General features: G+C 42.0%; 1 protein-coding gene across 2 annotated transcripts in view; it reads left to right on the forward strand.

Moving 5' to 3' along the window:
• The window catches only part of DEPTOR (DEP domain containing MTOR interacting protein), a 135,592-nt gene that overhangs the window by 79,994 nt on the left and 37,605 nt on the right, over positions 1-17,993 (forward strand). The window contains exons 5-6 of one of the 2 annotated variants that reach the window (XM_047074134.1): positions 12,018-12,203; positions 14,351-14,485. In XM_047074134.1, coding sequence (XP_046930090.1) covers positions 12,018-12,203; positions 14,351-14,485 — 321 coding nt within the window. The remainder of the gene's footprint in view (positions 1-12,017; positions 12,204-14,350; positions 14,486-17,993) is intronic. The other variant, XM_047074135.1, reaches the window with a different exon arrangement.

The raw sequence follows: 17,993 nt of genomic DNA on the forward strand, positions 1-17,993 counted from the left end.
CAGTAAAAACAGTAGAGGCGGGTGAAATTCATCTCAGTAATATATTAACTCACTGTCTCCAAAATACCACTTCAAAATGTAATCAACATGAAAAATACCAATCAGCTATTTTATGTTCTTATTTTTCATACTCAATATTTTAAGATCCAGTGCAGATTTTACACTTACAGCTCATCTCAATTCAGACTCGCCACCCCTCAAGGCTTGGCAGCCACATGTGACCTGTGGCTGCTATTCTGGAGAGCCTCCCTCTAGACCTTTTTGAAACCAGTACAGGGCAGGGTGATATCCTGGTGAGTGTGTATGTCATTTTTCAGTCCCTCATCTCAGAGATCTTTGTCTGTGGCTAAATTCCTGAATGTTTGTGTTAAAGAAGCACCTTGTTACCTATACTTTGCAGTGTTGGTTTGGACACCCCCATAAAGCTGGGTGCCAGTGACACAAATTTCTGGAATGGTGACGACAATTCTCCCTTCCCCAGCACACTGATTTCACAATCATATTTTCTTTCACCTCTGTTTTTTTAATATTCCCTTTGATTTTTAAATATTTCCACAAGTCAGAAATTGTTGACTGCCATCACTTAGACTGGTTCTCTCATTACTCAGAAAGGGCTTATCCAGTATATAACCCAAAGTTCTGGAGCACTTTCTTAAATTTCTGCTCTTCGTTGTGGGATCCTTTGGATTTTCGCTGACAGCAGAACAATATTATTAATGGTGCATTGGCGTTATTGTGACCTTTCAGACATCTATGTGTCCCTGTATGTTTATTAACTTCACTTGTGTTGGTTAAAAGATGAAGTTGTTGTAATTTCTTTTCCACAAATGTAAAAATTGAGGCCGAGGGACTGTCCATAACCAGTTCAATCACAGGGGAGTCAGAGATGAGTTGCTGGAAGGCATATCTTTTGTCTGTGTGACTTTATGTCTTATCCCTCTTGGCCTCTGAATCAAGCATAGTTTGTTACAAGGTGTGGGCTGCAAATAAACAGAAAGCATTTGTTTTTTGAGCTTTTAATTTCATGTCTCTAAGCCTGGGTTTGGAACAGCATCAGGATTCTGTTTTGCCGCAAATAACGGCAAATGTAGTAATGACGGGCTTGAATAGAGCAGTTCCTGGAACAGCTCAGGCAGCAAGCTGTTCCAGGTGGAGAATCCTGGGCTGGTAAGAGGTGGATATAGCCCCATCCATCTCTGTGTGGCCCTTCCTAATGGATGCCAGGCCTCAAGTCTGCACTGTGGGCAGGAAGAAGATAGAATGGCCGAGAGCTGTCACCTAGCAAGACTTTGCTTTTCTTTAGGAGAGGTTGCCTTTCCCAGGGAATTATATCTATATCACATGGGCCAGAACTATGTCACATGGTCACCCCTTGGTGGAAGGCAATCAGTGAACTAATGCTTTTACCCAGGCACACTGCTACCCTGAGCAAATAATAAAGGCGGAAGAAAGAGAGAATGTGTTTTGGACAGCAGCCAGCATTGTCATCCACAAGGACAAATGTCTTTATCATTAAGTGACTATGGGATCTTCCCTGTGAAACATGGGCTTCCAAGGAATAGTTTTCTTCTTTTGTCCACACACGGAGTTCCTTATCGCTCTAAGTGATACTTGAAATAGAAGGGAACCAAGGTTAATGTCTTAGTTTGGACCACTGCACCATGATTATCTTAACATTAGGGGGCTTCTGGGGTGAATGGGAATTGTCTGTGTTATGTTTTGCTGCCTTTCTATGAATCTAAAATGATTTCAAAATATCAAGTTTATCTTTTAAAAAGTAGGCAAGGATTTTCCAATATCTATATCCCTTTTTGGTATAAGAAAAGGTGAATACAGATATAAATGATATAGAAAATATAGGAAGACAGTTTTTTTTTTAAAAAAAAAAAAACAACCTAAATCTCACCACTGATTTCTTTCTTTTTTGAATATCTTCTTTTTCCTATTTTGAATGTACCATACTCTTCAGTCTCATAAGGAGCACCTGATAAATTGCTCTACAGTAAAGTTACAGCACGTTCTGTGGTAACCTTTCTGGGAAGAGTTAGAAATTGCCATCTGGGTGGCATAACGACAGACACTCAGATCAATAGAACAGAATAGGGAACCCAGAAATGGACCCACAAACGTACGGCCAACTGATTTTTGACAAAGCAGGAAAGAATATACAATGGAATAAAGACAGTCTTTTCAGCAAGTGGGGCTGGGAAAACTGGACAGCGACATGCAGAAGAATGAACCTGGACCACACAAAAACAAACTCAAAATGGATGAAAGACCTAAATGTAAGATAGGAAGCCATGAAAATCCTCAAGGAGAAAGCAGGCAAAAACCTCTTTGATCTTGGCCGCAGCAACTTCTTACTCAACACGTCTCCACAGGCAAGGGAAACAAAAGCAAAAATGAACTACTGGGACCTCATCAAAATAAAAAGCTTCTGCACAGCGAAGGAAACAAGCAGCAAAACTAAAAGGCAACCGACGGAATGGGAGAAGATATTTGCAAACAACATATCAGATAAAGGGTTAGTATCCAAAATCTATAAAGAACTTATCAAATTCAACACCCCCAAAAAAACCAAATAATCCAGTGAAGAAATGGGCAAAAGACATGAATAGACACTTCTCCAAAGAAGACATCCAGATGGGCAACCGACACATGAAAAAATGCTCAACATCTCTCATCATCAGGGAAATACAAATCAAAACCACAATGAGATACCACCTCACACCTGTCAGAATGGCTAACATTAACAACTCAGGAAACAACAGGTGTTGGCGAGGATGCGGAGAAAGAGGATCTCTTGCATTGTCGGTGGTAATGCAAGCTGGTGCAGCCACTCTGGAAACCAGTATGGAGATTTCTCAAAAAATTAAAATAGAACTACCTACGACCCAGCAATTGCACTAGTAGGTATTTATCCAAGGGATACAAGTATGCTGTTTCGAAGGGACACATGCACCTCGATGTTTATGGCAGCACTACCAACAATAGCCAAAGTACGGAAAGAGCCCAAATGTCCATCGATGGATGAATGGATAAAGAAGATGTGGTATATATATACAATGGAGTATTATGTGGAAATCAAAAAGAATGAAATCTTGCCATTTGCAACTACGTGGATGGAACTAGAGGATATTATGCTAAGCGAAATTAGTCAGAGAAAGACAAATATCATATGGCTTCGCTCATATGAGGACTTTAAGACACAGAACAAATGAACATAAGGAAGGGAAGCAAAAATAATATGAAAACAGGGAGGGGGACAAAACATAAGAGACTCTTAAATATGGAGAACAAACAGAGGGTTACTAGTGGGGTTGTAGAAGGGGGATGGGCTAAATGGTAAGGGGCATTAAGGAACCTACTCCTGAAATCATTGTTGCACTAAATGCTAATTTGGATGTAAATTAAGAAAATTAAACTACAAAAAAGAAAGAAACTCAGCACCATGGCCACCAAAAAAAAAAATGCCATCTGGGAATCGGGTTTTGGTGGGTTTTCACCTGCCATGGTTCCTGGGTACCTCTAGCATCACACTGGATATCCTTCTCCATGTTGTTGGCCCAGCTGAATTGATCTGGTGTAGGTTGGATGCCTCCTTTTCTTCCAGAACACCTGAAGTTGCTTCCAGATTCTTCCCCTACATGGGTGATGTCTGCAAAGTCTTATACCTTGGAAAGGTATCTTTTGGGTACTGATACCTTGGGCCCTCAAGGAGACCCACACATGGCCAACATTAATGGAGTGCCTGTAAGGACCAGAAACTATAATGGGCTTTTTTACCTATGTTATGCAATTAGTTCTTCAACTCATATTACAGATGAATATAATTGAAGCTCAGGGCAGTTAAGTAACTTAGTAAAGACTAGGCATTCAGCACTGAACAAAACATGAGTATCAAAGATGAATAATCTTGAGGATTCTGCCAGTGTTTTCTCAGGCTGAGTAAAATGGAAAGTGAAAAAAATCATCTGTATAATTTGGACAAATACAATGCAGTTCATCATTTAAAAACAAAACAAAACAATACAACAGAGTGAAGCTGGTGTTCAACCCAGGGCCATCTGAGACCGTCATCGTTCTGTTCTTTCAATAAGCAATTCCAAGGTAATAAATGTTTTGGCCTGGTGAAGAGTTTTGTGGAAATCTGCCCATCCAAACTGCCTTCTGTAAACTATAGACAGGAATAAATGAGAGAAAAGCAAATTCTGTTTTGTGTGTGTGTGTGTGTGTGTGTGTGTGTGTGTGTGTGTGTTTGTAAGGTTATTCACTTCCTCATTTGGCATTGTTATATCTTTGGTTGGGAGACAGTCTAGCCAGGAGATTACAAGATGGGGTTCCAGAGTCAACCTGTCAGTGTTTCTGTCTTGGACCTTCCAGTTAATAACTATGGAACCTTGGGTAAGTTTACCTTGTGTAATCCTGTTTTCTCATCTGTAAAATGGGAATAATCATAATAGCTCTCCCATAGTGCTGCTATGAGAACTGAATGATATAATCATGCATGTGCTATTAAGCATAGGACCTGGCACAGAGTGTCACTCAACAAATGCTAGCCGATTCTTACTCTCATTATTGTTATCAATATTCTCAGCATCAGATGCCTTGGTGGGGTAGAGCTTAATATAAGTGTGATGGCTTCATCCATGCTGGCCTTACACAGTATGTTATACACACTCCGTGATGAATGTATACATGTGAAATAAATCAACACTGAGGTGCTTTCATTAGGCCTTTGGATTTACGCCAAGAAGCCCAAAAGATCTAGAACAGAGTTACAGAGTTTTTTCATTGACTTTTGTATGTGAGATACTCCATTTCCTGGACAAAATAAATTTGGTTTTAGACCTCTCTGTGCTCTTGGTATGATTTAGTCTCTGAAAAACATACCCTTTGTTCTGAGTTTTGTCACTAACAAAGGTTCTAGTCCTTGGAAGGCACCTGGCTATTATTTAATGATGCATAGTGAAGAATAAAACATACTTTGACCTGCCATCTGTTTATTACCTTTACATTTCTGGCTGTAAGACATGGAGGCTGCAGAAACCTACACAATCACAATACTATGTTTTGATTTTCTTCTTTTCTGCCATCTTTACTAGACTCACTTTGATCCTGGTTCCTCACCTCCTTTCAATCAATTAAATTGGTGTAATTGGGTTCTGGCTTTGTGACTGTGTTTTGTTTTAGTATTGTCAGCTAATAGGACTTTATACTCTAAAACCAATTTCCTGTTTTCATATCCTCTTATTACTGTTGTCAGTGCTCAGGAAGTAATTATTTTAGTTCTCTGACTCACTGTTGTTATTGCCTTTTGAAGAGTTTTATATTCCAGGCACCTAGCACTGTCCTTACATGGCATAGGCACTTAAATACACTTGCTCAATGTTCTTGAATCAAGGACTTTTGCTCCTTTGGGAAGCAGGGCTCTTTCAACTCCTGCATCCCCTTTAGGATGGTTTGAGATGGGTGGCTACAGCCTTCAGTATATCTCAGATTAAAAAAAAAATAGCTTTGACCCTCTGTTGTAGTTCATTCTCAGTTCTGGTTTTCCACCAAACACATTAATAAAAAGCATTATATTAGTATTTTTTTTTTTTAGTCTTGACAGTCTGTCTGTAAAATCTGCAATATACTAAGTGACCTGAGATGCTTGGACTCTGAAGGACTAGTCTGAAGGACTGTGTATTAGCAAGAGCAGGGAGACCAAAGCGTGCAAAGACTTCACTGGATGCGTGAAACAGCTGAAAGCCTTGGTCTTATTGGCAGAGAGGGTGCAATATTTTCATACGGAGAACTGATTAGCCTTTTAGAAGTGCTAAGTCTGAGGACTAGATCAGCCATCTGTTTATCCTTGAGGTTTGTCAATACTATTAGGCAAGGTCTGCAGGTGCTAAGTGGTCCTTTGGGGAGGAGGTACAGGGATGTATGAGGTAAGAAAGCAAGTGAGGAGTGGGATAGAGTGACAGCCCTGATGGCCCAGAATGATCTTTCACCCACCACTGTACCCTGGGGGAAGGGTGAGCCACACCCACCTGTGCCACTGTGGAGGACGATGATGATGAAGATGCCAGTCAGGCAGCTGGTGAGGGTTTCCTCTCTTTCAGGTGACCTTGAAGACCTTTTAGGTTTGACACCAGTTTACTTGTGTAGTATGGTCCCCCCATCCTCATCCTTGCTGATCTTTCTTCTTAACCGTGACAGCCATTATCCTTATCTCCCCTCTGCTTAAGCCCTCTTTTTACACTGCTAAATTGCTTACGTGATCCCAGATCCAAGACCACCCTTTATTTTGTTGTTGTTGTTTATTTATTTATTTTGTGTGTGAGTGAGAGAGAGAGGGCACAGGAGAGGGGCAGAGAGAGAGAGAGAGAGAGAGAGAGGGAGAGAGAGAGAATATCCCAAGCAGGCTCTGCACTAACAGCTCTGCACTAACTCCACAGTGTTAATGCAGAGCCCGACACGGGGCTTGAACCCACGAACCATGAGATCATGACCTGAGCTGAAATCAAGAGTCAGATGCTTAACTAACTGAGCTACCCAGGTGCCCCGAGACCATCCTATAAAAAGATTTGATGAAGTGCATCCCGGGAGCAGTTGGTGTCTGTGCATACTCTCCCCTCACTCCCGTCCATCTCCCCTTATCACACTGCCGGATTCAGTTCACTTACTTCACGATGCCTGTTGTGTTAGGTCATTTGCCAGCAGACATTTCAAGGATAGATGAAAGTATGTGACCTTCCTCCCTTCAACTAGATAAGTAGCTTAAAATGTCTTCTATATTCAGCTGAGTTTGTAGGTTTCAAGATGATAAATGTTTATATTCATCCTTAGATTATATGTGTCAGTAGAGTAGAAGCCAATTTCCCCTCTTGTAGATAATCACTTTTTTTAAAAAAGTTTATTTTCAGAAAGAGAGAGAATGAGTGGAGGAAGCAGAGAGAGAGAGAGAGAGAGAGAGAGAGAGAGAGAGAATCCCCAGCAGCCCCACACTGAGAGTGCAGAGCCTGATACGGGGCTCCAAGTCATGAACCGAGAGATCATGACTTGAGCCAAAATCAAGAATTGGACACTTACCCAACTGAGCCACCCAGGTGTCCCGATAATCACTTTTAAAAATCTCTTTGGGGCGCCTGGGTGGCGCAGTCGGTTAAGCGTTCGACTTCAGCCAGGTCACGATCTCGCGATCCGTGAGTTCGAGCCCCGCGTCGGGCTCTGGGCTGATGGCTCAGAGCCTGGAGCCTGTTTCCGATTCTGTGTCTCCCTCTCTCTGCCCCTCCCCCGTTCGTGCTCTGTCTCTCGCTGTCACAAAAATAAATAAACATTGAAAAAAAATTAAAAAAAAAAAAATCTCTTTGTGTTTGTTAAAGTCATCCTAACAACTTATAAGAGAAAAACATAGCCACATTATCCACAAAAAGTCAACTATGTCACTTTGTTATTTTGGTAGATTACATGCCATTTCCTTCATGCTTTCTGAAAAGTAAAGGCACACTGTGAATCAGGATCTATTTTCTCTTACCAAATATCAACAACATTGTGAGCTTAGTGCTTCTAGAACCCCCGCTTTCATAAGCGGTTAGACCCTCTTGTATTTAATGGCTTTAGCTTTTTGGCTGTGGCTGCTTTTTCTCCTGTTTTATATCTATTTTGATACCAAGCCAAGTCAAGTCCCTTGGGAATGCCACCAGTATAAAAGGGAAGTCTTCATAAGTCACAGGAATATAAATTGAATGAGTCAATAATTATCACTTTTTAATTACAACTGTAATTATAAGAGCACAACCAGAATATTGCAGGACTTTTTTTTTTTTTACCTCAATACCCAGGATTCGTGGTCTCGCTGCTTTGAAGAATAAAGAGGTGGATGCAAAATATAATGAGCAGTAGGCAAAAGTTTATTAGAGTATAAGATCAGGGTATGAAAGCTCTCTTTACTGAGGGGGGAACCTCTGAAAGTGAATGCTCGTGGCAATAGGCAAGGATCTTTGTTTTCCAAGGTTCTGGTCAACACCCCAACCCTTCCCCCTTGTTCCTTCGCAGGTCCTACCCTTATTGGCTTGATAGCTCTGGGTGCTGAGTTGTCCATTCCTGATGGGCTCGATTCCATTGTATGAGGGGTGGTCTATGGCCATACCTTCCTTGTAGGTCATACTTTAATGGTCTACTAGTTATTTTTAGTTAGGTCTTTTTTTCAAATTCCTGAGAGGAACCTGAGGGGGAGAAGTGGTGTCTGTTACATTCTTAAGATGAACCTTACCCCTGAGGGGGTTTGCTGTGGTCAGACACTCCCAGCGTTGTTCCAAAATAGGTGTTTTTCCCCACCCAGGGACCTCAGGTCCTAACTTTTCCCTCTCTGCCTACTGAATCCTATCTTTTCCCATAATAATACTAGATCTTGAATGCTCACTTTGAATATTCTCTCTTCTTACTTATTCCTGTTTACAGCTTCATATTCTCAAGGAGCAAAGAATGAAGTTTATTGAATTGTTCGTGACACCACATTTACTCTAAATAAAAGTCCCGTATAGTGTTGAGATCTGAGAAGTGAAGGACTGGAACAGTCTCCAGATTTAGAGACACCAGTCACAGTCTGCCAATTGATTTGTCTTTCCTTCCCTTTAATTTTTTCCCCCATAGTTTAGGTAATTTCTTCTGTGTTTAGCAAAAAGCAAGACTCCTATGTAGCAAATGGTTTTGTATTTAATATAGAGAATGTCATGTTAAAGTATGGAGAGAAACAATTCCTTTTTCTTTCCGGAATACGAACTATATGTCATTTAGCCATTGTGTATTTCTTGAGACTCTATGTATGTAATTTATGGCTATAAAAATGGCTTTCTTCATCTAGTTACTTCCTAAAACGTCCTGTGTCTTAACTCACTCCCTACTTCTTGTTTTTGTCTCTTCTGAGATTTAAACATCTCCCATTGGGATAGTTGCCAATCTAGATCTGGATATCTGGTTAAGATTCCGTATTTTTCATGAGTGAAAAGGTGACAGACCTGTGTGTGGGAGATGGGTGAAGTGTTCTTTGAAAGAAGGGCAGAAAAGGCAGAAGAAACAGGTTCTGTGCAGAAACTTAAATGACCAAAGGCTGCAGTCAATCTTTATGAGTGTAAGAACAAGAAGATTTAAACCACTAGATTTCAGTAGATTCCAGATGACATTCCGAATCTCTCACACCAGTTATTCCATTTCTTCTTCACAGCAAAGCCGTACAAACTTAAAATGTTTAATAAACTGCCCAAATCACTCTGCCAGTCAAGTTGGTGAACTGGGATCAAAACTGACGTCATTGGATTCTAGAACAATTGCTTTTTATTGCATGCTACTCATTTCTAGAAGTTATTCGGCATAAGAAAATGTTGAGTAAAGTCCCAGCTTACTTGTTTTGTTATTATTTGAAACAGGGTATGGGCTTGAAAGGATGAACAGAACAGGTGTCACATTGCAGTCACCACGCTAAGATAGATGGCTGGGATAGCGTGCACCACTTAGCAGGTGCTCACATTGTCGGATACATGAATGATGCCTTGTGTGACTGGTTGATGCTATAGTATGGCTTCTACCTGTGCTCTTTAAGCTTTTGTAACTACGATTATCTGTTTTATACCTAAGGCTACACTCACAAACAAAGCAAGTGCGCGGTATTCAGTGTTCATGTCATTAAACTTTTAATAAGAGAGAGAGAAAAAGAACCCTTTTAGAAGCAGCATAATTCATTGAAAACAATGCGAGTGACACATGCAATTGTCATTTTTCTATTCTGAGAGGAGAATTGGACTCCAGCTATGCCAGCCACACAGCTGGGGGATGAACACATGGAGATACTCAGTTCACAGTGTGGCTGCTCCTCACACACTAAAATCCAAATAAGTCCTTGAAACTTTCAGTGGGGTGTTAAATATGGTGCGTCATAAAATTGAATTCCCAGAAGCCAAATGGCAATATATCATCAGTACATGCTGGTAACTGTAAAAACAACAGTGGTTATGAAATAATAAATGTATAATTGTTTGAGTTCTTACAATCTGCTTGCATTATGTTAAACAGGTATGGTCTACTATCGAATCCAATTTTTCTTTTCCCTGATTTGGTCACGGTTAAGGTCATTTACACTATTGGAGAGAGAATGTGATGAATAAGGACTATTTAAATTTAACCCTTTTATCTTATCTTAGGTGCTCAGTTTATCCTCTGAGCCATAGGTAGTGGAGAGCTGGGGAGGTGGAGAATGGAGAATGGGTATGACTTTAACCCTTGGTCAGTATTTAAAGCCTGAGGAGATTAAATTGATAGTCATATTTCCGCTTCAATTAAAAACACTTTTTAGGGGCACCAGGGTGGCTCAGTCCGTTAAGCATCTGACTTCAGCTCAGGAGGTGATCTCATGGTCCATGGGTTTGAGTCCCACGTCAGGCTGTATGCTAACAGCTCAGATCCTAGAACCTGCTTTGGATCCTGTGTCTCCCTCTCTCTCTGCCCCTCCCCCACTCATGTCCTATCTCTCTGTCTCTCTCAAAAATAAATAAACACTAAAAAAGTACTTTCTAAGGTACTTTTAGCCATTATGGAATTTGTTTGGATTCAGAATTTTTTTCTGGATTTATTTATTAGCAGGGCTAATGTTTCATATAATTCACAGTCCAAAGAGAAAACAGTAGATGTCAATAAATGTATATAGAACTGTGTATTTTCAGGTTGTAATTTAAGATACTGTTGCCAAGGTCAACTTGAGGATTCAAAGAATCTTAATAAACTCAGAAAAGTCTGCCAGAAATAAATAACTTACCTACAAAATTTTATTACAGTATTTTCGAATGTAGTGATGTAGTAAATTTCTATAAAAATTTGACTATCCAAAAAAGAACCACTTTGTGTAGATATCATATCAAAGTGTAATTGGCTTATCTCTTGGTTCAGGATGCATTCAGCATCTCCCAAATCCAAGGATGCATTATTTATTAAGAACATGCAGAACTACCCCTGAATTAAGTATATTTGTCTTTGGGGCCAACATCATTCACTTCACCAAAGTGACTAGTTTATCACCATTTGAAGAGTGTGAAACACCCATATGAATCATTAAGTTAAACGTTGGCAGTGGAGTCTCTTAATAGGGACCCACCTTTTTGAGATTCTGATATCCATGTGACCAGAAGAATTACTCATAACAAGTGTGCACAATAAATACAGCTACACCCCAAGCTTGCATTTGCTGACCCAGCACGGTCATACCACGAGCCCACAGATTGGTTTAGGGGGAAGTGGTATAGACTAGCCGCTAAACAGTTTAAAGTTAGGTTGTGTTCTGGATATGCTGCTTATCTACCTGTCACAGACTATTCACTTCCAGCCTTTTATGGAGTACCTACTCTGAGCCAAACACATGGTAGTCTAGGATTTCAAGATGCCGGAATGATTAACGGTCTGGGCCCTTAAGCAGAGTGACTTAGTTGGGAGAAAAAGATGTGCTCTCCCCACCACCAAAACAAACAAGCAAATAAACGGTATGGAGTCTCTATTATTTTTGCAATTCCCTGAGTCTTTAATTATTTCCAAATAAAAAAGTTAAAAAGTAATTGGATGTGTTGCTATGGGACTAGCACTTTGCTGCGTACTGGGGACACAGGGCTAAATGAAGCCGTGATCACTGCCCCAGAGAGCCTAGAGTTGAGTGGGAAAGGCAGGGAAGTGAATGGATAATGCAGGTGCAGTGTGGTAAGTGCTCAGATGGAGGGAGGTTCAGTAGGGGCTGGGGCAACGCCAGGAAGAGTCTGACTTAGATCAGGGTTGAGATCAGGCAGAGCTCCCCTGGAGGAATTGATTAGTAAATTTCTAAAGTGCACGGTACAGAAGGAATTTGGGACCATGTGTGGATTACAAGCTCATGGCGGCATCTGTAGAATTAAACTCTTTCTTAAGACTTTTGTCCCCGTTGGGTGGAATCTTCTGGCTGCAGTGCTCAGTGGCCAGGATGCCAGTCATGCTCGTCTGTTCTTTCTCCTCAGTGTCCAACAAGCACCCATTTGTGGACAGCAACCTTCTCTACCAGTTCAGAATGAACTTCCGGCGGAGGCGCAGACTGATGGAGCTGCTCAATGAGAAGTCCCCCTCTTCCCAGGAAACTCATGACAGTCCCTTCTGCCTGAGGAAGCAGAGCCACGACAATCGGAAATCCACCAGTTTTATGTCCGGTATGTCAGTTTCACCATGTAACTGATCACATGCATTTGTCTTTTGAGAAGTATTAGGGTAGTAACTCAGCATTGTGAAATTAGTTTCTCCAGCACATTTTTTTTTTAATTTTTTTTTCAACGTTTATTTATTTTTGGGACAGAGAGAGACAGAGCATGAACGGGCGAGGGGCAGAGAGAGAGGGAGACACAGAATCGGAAACAGGCTCCAGGCTCTGAGCCATCAGCCCAGAGCCCGACGCGGGGCTCGAACTCACGGACCGCGAGATCGTGACCTGGCTGAAGTCGGACGCTTAACCGACTGCGCCACCCAGGCGCCCCTCTCCAGCACATTTTTATTTATTCATAACCAAGAAGTATGGGGTGGAGGGCAGGGAAACCCAGCATTACCAAATTGTTCCTGGGCTGTCAACTTAGATGTCATGAAGATCGTTTTATAAAATAAGTATTTACATTATACAAGACCTCTTAACCTCTCATTTTGCCTTACTTGCTTTTCATTGATAAACAGTTCTTATATGTCATTAATTATCCAGTTTTCTAAATCACAGCACTGAAAAACTGTGTGCTTTAATGGTAAATAAAGACTTCTGAGGGCATAGACAAGTCAAAGGCAACTGATTGTCAACCTGTCAGGAAGGGGTGACCCAGAACAAAGAAAAATTGTGAAAAGCAAACAGAGGAGCTCGTAAAGCCTTGGACGTTACATGGAAGGTCAAACAGTCCCATATTTACAATGAACCTTGACAGAAATGATGCTGACAGATGTTCACAAAGATAACCCCACTCGTCCGGAAAAGGTTAACTTGATGTGTCATTTGAAGAAGAGGGGTACTTAAAAGGATATCTTCAACTCCTCTGAAAACTTGGCATTGACTCAAGGAACTGGTTGTCCTAAGGTTTGGAAATTCTGGGCTTCACCTGAAACTCGGGGCACAATGAAAATGTGTGTCTTGAAAATGTGGTTATTTGTGGGAGGTGCAAGAGTACTTGTAGCTATATCGAGTCCTTTCTGTGCCCCTGGCACTGAGCTAGGCTTATGTGCCTGAATTTTATTAATTCTCACAACATCCTAAAGAGGAAGGACTTTTCTTATCCCCATTTTATGCGTGGAGAAACTGAGGCTTGGAACAATGGAGGGGCTTACCCAAGGTCACACCATTAGAAAGTGGTGGACAGAGCCGGATCTCACACCGGTTCTGTCTTAACTCTCTCTATTTCTGCTCTCTCCTCCCCAATCTCCCTCGCCCTGGAGCTCCTCGGACACAGCCAGGGTGGAAGAAAGAATGAAGCAAGAGGAGAGAGTAAGCACTAGAGGGTCAGGTGTGTGCACACACACATCACGTGTTCCTCAGGGTCGCAGGTCGCAGTCTCCCGCAAATGCCGAGTACCTGTTCACGTTCTTACTAGCTCTAAGGTTTGCCGGTTTCTTGTGGACCCAATAGACCCGAAAAGTGACACTGATGAGAAAGAGGATATAGTGGCCATGGTCACCATAAAAGCCAGTAGTTATTTTGTGCTTTCCATGTTCCAGGCACTAAGCGGGATGCTCTCTACCTACGGCTTCTTTCATTTGAACACACACCTTCTCCTCTCCCTGTTGAGAGCCACCGGCTCTGTGGCAAAGAGAACTAGATCAGATCACAAAACTGCTGCCTCACATACACTTCCAAAGCCGAAATGTTAATGTGTGTTAATCTCCTCCTTCCACGGCTCTGGGTGATTCATGACTTGCTATTAGATCGGGAGGCATTTATTATTACTGTTAATCCATTAAGTGTATAGCCAGCAGTTAATTTACCCCCTTCCAGGGACTGCCTAGCATGGATGGGCTCGGTCCTTCTTGAAATAACGTTTTATATGGCTGCGTACTTTCACGTACATTATATAACCCACTCCTTGTACCAATCGTGTTGCATTATACCCACTTCACAGCTGGGGAAATTGAGGCTCAGAGAACTGAGGCGAGTGGCCCCAGGTGATGCTATTAGCGAGTGGAAGGCTGCAAGTCGGATTCTTGCTCCTCTGACTCCGAGGCCAGGGTGCCTTTTTCTGGCACGCGTGACGTGCCTGCTGTGTCTCATGGCTGAAAGCCCCTGTGTCTCATGGCCGCCGCCCTCCTGACTGTGTGTTTCTGGCCCGCACAGTCAGCCCCAGCAAGGAGATCAAGATCGTGTCTGCGGTGCGGAGAAGCAGCATGAGCAGCTGTGGCAGCAGTGGCTACTTTAGCAGCAGCCCCACCCTCAGCAGCAGCCCCCCTGTGCTCTGCAACCCCAAGTCCGGTGAGTGGCCGAAAGGCAGCCCCGTTTCTGGCTGGGGCTGTGGGGCACTTGGGACACGTGCGGGCTGCGTTCCCCGGGAAGCAGATTCTCAGACGGGGCAGGCTAGTGCGTGGGAATCTTGTGACAGCATGCTCGTGGAGCCAAGGCCTGTCGAGAGGAAGGGAAGCACGCAGATTTGGGCACAGGGAGAATCGGGCTGCAGTGTAGCGTCAGGGAAGGCTGCACTGACCCCAAGGGGAGCTCTGGAGGTGGGATGGCCCTTCACAATTGTCCCAAATTGGGACTCAACTCTGTTAAACCCTCATGTTAACCAGTCATTTGATGTTGGCTGCCCTGGGAGGAGGGCCTGACCGTGGGCAAGGCAGCTGTCTTCAGAGGTCGTTCCAAAGACAGTTGAAGGTATCAGCTGGGAGATGCCCCTCGGTCCTGAAGAGAGTTTGAACAGATGCAGAGGTCTTTGGGTCCTTAGCACCCCCAAGGAAGAAGCACAGATCTGTGCAAAACCCAACTATCCCCAGAAATGACTCTTGGTGCCTTGCAGTTTCAAAATCTACTGATCAAACTGCATGGCCTTTACATTCCAGGAAAAAAAAAAAATCTAGGTACAAAGATTGTCGATGAGCTTGTGCTTAGACACAATTCCTCCTTGACCCAATCAGTTCTTCAGCCCACAGGAACCTGTAACTCACAGATACGACCACCTTCTCAAAGTCCGTTACCCACCTCTTTCCTAGGATTAGATTGCGTGGTCTCTGATGGTAATAATCACTGCCTTGAAAACACCCCCGACTCCATTTGTTCAGTGCCCTGTTCACCCTCAGTTCAGTATATCACCTTCAGGGAAGGGAATTCATTCCTTTTGCTCTTGTTCCCTCATCGCCAGATTTGGGGGTACAAAGATGGAAGGTCATGACCGGTTCCCTCAGTGAACGTATCCTCTCTTTGGGGCCGGGGAGCATGTGTTAGAATAAGGACCAATAGATGTTGTTCAAAGGGTTTTAAGAGAAAACTCTGTTAGGCAAGTGGTATTTTACTTAATCTAACGTTTTGCTGCGTTCTGGAGGATTAGCTAAAGAATAGAGTTGTAACCTGCAGCAAATGAATGAAGAAACTTGTTTCCACACTGACTCTGGCTGGAAATCATTGAGCACCCATATGCTACCAGGTTTTCAATTAATGAAACACTGGTGATAAGGCAGAATGAGAAAGGAGGGCTATATTCTTAGAACTAGGCTTTTTGAAGCCCTGATCGAAATCTGATAGGTGTATCTAAAGTTAGAAGCAAAAGAATTCAGCTTCCGGAAGGGGTCAGCTATGCTAAAGCCATTTTGCATGCTTTCCACTGCATACAATAGTAGAATGAGAACAGAGTGTTAATTGCTTAAATGAACTAACATCTGCATTCCCTGAGGTGGGTTTGTATTGTTTCCTCTTTCTCCTTATGCCTAGTCACAAAGGGAAACGTTTACTGATAAGCAGGCAGCAAAGAAAGGTCAGGTTGCCTTTTTTGGGACTCTGCTGTGGTTGTCTCTATTGTTTTGTGGTTTGTAAGTCCTACCTCTTACCTATATTCTGACAAGCTTCTCCCTCACTCTTAAGAGGGTTCCCAAGGTACAGTGAGCTTATGTGTGATTATTTTTCTCAAGCAGATAAACAGACCTTCACAGTAAGGCATTTAAAATTAATCATTATATTTATATCTGGATGTATTTTTTAGAACTATGTATAAAAGCCCTAAACCAGACCAAAAAAAAAAAAAAAAGTACTAGAGATATTACCATAATTGGTGTCCTTGTGATGAGTAAATAACTTCCCAAGGATTCAGAAAGAGAAAGCTAACACATAATTCCCTGGGCTTCAGGGTTTCTATCTTTTTTCAACAGAAGGAGAAAGTGTATTAAAATAAATACTTTTATTTATAATTTATTTTATTTTATTCGTATAGTGATCAAATATTACAGTATAGTGTGATTCAAAACCATGATAAAATATCATCTCACACCTGTTAGAATGGCTATTATCAAAAAGACAAAAGATAACAAGTGCTGGCAAGGGTGTGGAGGAAGAGGGACTCTCATGCACTGTTGCTGGGAATGCAAACTGATGCAGCCACCATGGGAAACAGTATGGGGCTCCTCAAAAAATTAAAAATAGAACTACCATATGATCTAGCCATTCCATTTCTGGGTACTTATCCAAAGGAAAGGAAGTTACTCAAAATGTTATCTGCACCCCATGTTCCTTGCAGCATTATTTACAATAGCCAAGACATGGAAACAAACTAAGGGTCCATTGATCGATGAATGCATAAAGAAAATGAGGTGTATTTATACACAATGGAATATTACTCAGCCATAAGAAGAAGGAAATCCTGCTGTTCGCAACACCATGGATGGAATTTGAGGGCATTATGCTATGTGAAATAAGTGAAACAGACAAATATGTGGTCTCACTAATACGTGGAATCTAAAAAGAAGAAAAAAAACTTACACAGAGAACAGATTGATTGTTGCCAGAGGAATGGGTGAGGGTGGTCAAATGGTACAAACTTCCAGTTATAAAATAAACAAGTCCTGGGGCTCCTGGGTGGCTCAGTCGGTTAAGCCTCGGACTCTTGGTCTTGACTCACATCATGATCTGGCGGTTTGTGAGTTCGAGACCCGCATCAGGCTCTGCGCTGACCATGCAGAGCCTGTTTGGGATTCTCTCTGTCTGCCCCTCTTCTGTTCTTGCTCTCTCTCTCTCTCTCTCTCTCTTTCTCTCTCTAAATAAATAAATAAAGCTTTAAAAGTAAAATAAATAAGTCCCGGGGGTGTAATATACAGCATGGTCACTATAGATAATCGTACTGTGTTGTGTATTTGAAAGTTGCTAAGAAGATAAATCTTAAAAGTTCTCATCACAAGAAAAGAATGTTGTAGCTATGTGAGGTGAGGGGTGTTAACTAGACTTATTGTGGTGATCACTGCACAAAACATATACATATATTGAATAATTATGTTAAAACCTGAAACTAATATAATTTTATATGTCAGTTATATCTCAGTAACAGGAAAGAGAATGTGTATTAAGGTAGGTGGTCACTACTGTCAGATATTACAGTACGTGTGATTTCTATACCCGAATTCATTCACCCAGACAGGATTATCTTGGGTAGGGAGAGATTTGTGTGACAGGGAATTGAAAGGTCTCAGTCCTCAACCAGGGACCTCTTCTCTTACATCCTGTTTATCTAAGAGGTTCTTTTCTTGGTTTTGACCTACTCCCTCTTTTTGGGGGGGAACATAAATTCATTTTCTCTTTTATGAGCTACCTGAAAGCAAAAGTAAGCATCTGGCCACCTGTCATCTCAACAAGAAGCATGTCATTGCCTTTAACTGAGAGGGTGTTCGTTAGGGCCAGACTACCTGGTGGCTCATCTGGGTCTCACCCCATGCTGCCTTTTCTTTTTCTGCTGCACACATGTTCTGGGACTGACATCTGACCTCTGAGTGCTGCCGGCAAAGGG

Source organism: Lynx rufus, unplaced genomic scaffold, assembly GCF_022079265.1.
Source record: "Lynx rufus isolate CCGP_SWC_20201006 ecotype Redwood Valley unplaced genomic scaffold, mLynRuf1.p SCAF_12, whole genome shotgun sequence".
NCBI classification, from domain to species: domain Eukaryota; kingdom Metazoa; phylum Chordata; class Mammalia; order Carnivora; family Felidae; genus Lynx; species Lynx rufus.